The 3,637-nt window shown below is 35.8% G+C and overlaps 1 protein-coding gene across 3 annotated transcripts; it reads right to left on the reverse strand.

Annotated features, from left to right (window-relative positions):
* Nucleotides 1-1,449: 1,449 nt before the first annotated feature.
* Nucleotides 1,450-3,052, reverse strand: LOC110115677 (E3 ubiquitin-protein ligase RNF5). Of its 3 annotated transcripts, none has more exons than XM_020848985.2 (2): nucleotides 2,951-3,052; nucleotides 1,450-2,325 (listed from the first exon to the last, which is right to left on the reverse strand). In XM_020848985.2, the coding sequence occupies exon 2, from the start codon at nucleotides 2,295-2,297 to the stop codon at nucleotides 1,614-1,616; it is 684 nt and encodes a 227-aa protein (XP_020704644.1). In that variant the 5' UTR covers nucleotides 2,298-2,325; nucleotides 2,951-3,052; the 3' UTR covers nucleotides 1,450-1,613. The 3 variants fall into 3 exon arrangements, with proteins under 3 accessions (XP_020704644.1, XP_020704645.1, XP_020704643.1); XM_020848986.2 differs by having other exon boundaries at nucleotides 2,855-2,999; XM_020848984.2 differs by having other exon boundaries at nucleotides 2,817-2,955.
* Between the last annotated feature and the right edge of the window lie 585 nt (nucleotides 3,053-3,637).

The following is a 3,637-nucleotide window of genomic DNA, read 5'->3' on the forward strand; positions in this document are numbered from 1 at the left end:
TTTGGTTTCAAATGAAATCCTTTAGACTGTATGATTGACCTCCATAATTGAAATTTTTCATCGACTCCCTCTTTAGTCTTATCAACAAGAGGAAAGCATATACCAAGATACATCATCTTGCAAATATTTAGTAAAAATATCGATGACTAATGCTAAAAATATATGGGCTTAAAGCTGATTCTTGATGTAATCTAAATGAAATACAGAAATAGGAAAATATTTAGTCAAAAATACATTTTGCTTGAACACAAATAACAACTCCTATATACATATCCTTAATGACTTTAATATAAACATTATTAACTAATTTCTTCTTTGGAAGTCTCCAAAATACTTATCTTGGAACTTATCATATGCTTTCTTTAAATCAATAAATATCATATTTATACCCTTCTTACTATCTATATACATATTCATCAAACCTCTAAATAAATATATAGCTTCCATAGTAGACTTCTCCAGCATAAGTTTAATAATTACACGATCCCCAATTATAGAAGCTATCATAACTCCATACCTACAATATAGAGCTCACAGTCATCAATACTCTTTCTTTAAAATGATTAAAACCATAAGCAATTAAAATTAATGATTAATTACTGCTTTAATCTTTAATTTCTTCTGTCAATTTAACAATCATAGCACACACACTTAATAATGAACACTACACTATTATATAGTTGTTAGTTCATTCTATATGGTTACTGAGATGCAACAACCATTCTGTATAAATTTGAAATGGTAACAATGTCTACAATACCTAAATCTGTTATAATTAACCAATGTGAAAGCCATGACTCCTATGGTCAATAAACTTAAACACAGAGTCAACCCAGCTCACCAAAATATACAAAAATTAAAACTTGAAAACATTGTGGAATCATGCTTCTGTATTGACTATGTGCCGTAAGAATCAATTTGTGGATTGAACAAGGAAGAAATTCAACTACAAGAATGAGGAACAAAACCATGCCATGTGTGATTCTTTTATGTGCCAAAACACACTAAATTGTGCTTCCTGTTGATACTAAATTTGAAGGGGAATATGCAAAAACAGTAACAGGACATTTGAAAACCTTTGTATGAAAATCAGTTACAATGTGACAAAGAGTGAAGTATCAAACCATGGGATTATAGTAATACATGAAGACTACCTCTGGTCATAGATAAATGTTGATCATAATAGATTAATGTGTAGACAACCTTGCAACAGGAACTCACATTACAAAAGGGGGAAGAAAAAAAAGAGCAAACTTTTTTCTAAAAATTGTATCCATAGCAGACAAACATTCATTATCATCTACTACAGAGAAACACCAATGAAAAGGATAGTATTTTTGTGCTCCATATTCTACAACTAATTAGGCAATCAATCTCAATTTTGAAATACATACATGCTTATATACACAGAGATTTGTAAATATATGTCAAACAAAAACACAATGAATATGAGAACAAGCCAAAATTTGTCTAATAGAGTTCATACCGATCATTTCTATGAGCAATGAATCAAGATTTCTACATATATGAGGAGAATGAAAACATTTCAGTTCACACAACATCATAAAAGGAATGGTTCCGTAAATGCATAGCTAATATAAATTTACAATTAACTAAAACCAGACAAGAGAAGCAATTACAAGAGCACCGACCAGGATCAAAAGTGCTTTGAGATACACATCAGCCTGCTGCCCATGAGCCACTTGCCGGGGGTAACCATGGGCATGCCCACCATGAAATGCATGAGGATAGCCATATTGAAATCCAGCACCAGGACCATAAGTAGTTGCATCGGGAAATCCATGCACCTGGAAATTGAGTAATGGGAACAGACCACCAATAGCAGCAGAGAAAGTATAGTTACCAAATCTCGCACTACCCACAGGTGCCCCACCCATGAACCATGGATTTGCCTGAGGAAAATGATTAGGGTCAGGGGGCGGAGCAGTTGCGGGCCTTTGTCCGGCAGGACGATGAGGAATATTAACACCGGGATTGGATTTAGACCGCGGATCCGTGGATGATTTCCCCCGACCATAAAGAGGAACTAGCTTATTCTCTTCAATGACGGCCTTGCAGACTGGGCATTCAGAAGAATGTGCATGGCCATGGAGCCATTGGTAAAGGCAGGGCCAGCAGTATAGATGGCCACATAGAGTAACGATTGGATCTTGCGCTAATTCAAAACAGATGTTGCACTCAAAACTTCCAGCATCATTGTTAGGTGTACTATTACTTCCAGAGTTGAAAAAATTAGAAGCCTCGCTACTCGTTGATTCCCCAACTCCCCTAGTCATTTGTAAATTCACAGCCGACCGACAATCTCTGACGAAGAAAACCACAGCGTGAGGATTTCGACCAAATTCGCAATTAAAGAAACTTTTAACAGATTTCTTTTTGCCAAAGTTAGGGTTAACACAAATTTTGAAACACCGATTCAATCAAAACATAGAGACGACCATCTTTTCATTTCTGAACGGTAATGATACGTTGGATCGGCGACCATATCGCAATAAAAGGGAAAATAAACACTAAAAGAAAGTAAAAAATATCAGATCTATTCAAATCCACGGAGTAAAATGATCATAAAACCATAAGAAATGAAACATCACAAATTAAGGCAGCACCCGAAAACACTTTCATCGATCAACCACCTGGAAAAATCGTTAATCAACAAAGCAAGAGCAACAGATCCTATACCATCAAACAAATACCTCCCGTTCTACCAACGACCACATCGTACTCGATTAAATGCTCCCAAAAGGAAAACAAAACTCGAGGAAAAACGATAAAAGATTTAAAGTTAAGATCGCGACCTCAAAGAAAATCGATGGAGGAGATCGGAGTCGCTAACCAGATCGATCTACCAGGCACCCGAAAGGGAGAACCGCAGAAGGGAAAAATCTAGAGAGATGACAAATCGAAGAAGGAAATAGAGCAGAATTCAAACCAGTGGAAATGACGAAGAACAAGCCGTGTCTTTGGCGTTTGAAGCGTGCGGTCTGCAGATGCTTCCAGGTCCTTTCCTGAATGATATATTTTTATATTTTTTTTATTTATTATTCATTATTTTTTTTAGAGAAGCACATGCCAAATATATTAATAATGTTAAATAACATAAATTTGATCATTATTTTATTAAATGTAGCCATTATTTTGTTATTTGAAGAAATAAACTCAAAATTTTATCTAGAATCAAAATTATCTTAGTGCTGGTGATTTATGTGCATGAAACCTATTTTAGTTAAGAGACTCGATCAAAGTAGTCACATTATTCAAGAGGAGTCACTAAAGAATAATGCGGGCACATAGCAAATTGATTGACCCAAGCTGATGAATTCTTAGCTACTCTCTTTAGAAGAATTGTCACATGAAGACTCGTCTCAAAAGGTTAGAGTAAGGCATAATTGGCCTCGACAAACTCCATTGGAGACTCGTCCAAACCACTCGGAGCCCTCAAGGTTATGTACCTTAACAAGGATTGTTCGTCGACAGTAGATATTAGAATGTCTTACTTGTGATGTATGAGGCTGAGTCAATTCTCCGTTAGCGACCATGTCCACTTATTGAAGCTCATGTGCCTGGAGGTCTAAGTAGTATCTCTGTTGACTCACCCACATATTTAGAGGACTCACCA

Source organism: Dendrobium catenatum, unplaced genomic scaffold (assembly GCF_001605985.2).
Source record: "Dendrobium catenatum unplaced genomic scaffold, ASM160598v2 fragScaff_scaffold_1449, whole genome shotgun sequence".
Taxonomy (NCBI): Eukaryota; Viridiplantae; Streptophyta; class Magnoliopsida; order Asparagales; family Orchidaceae; genus Dendrobium; species Dendrobium catenatum.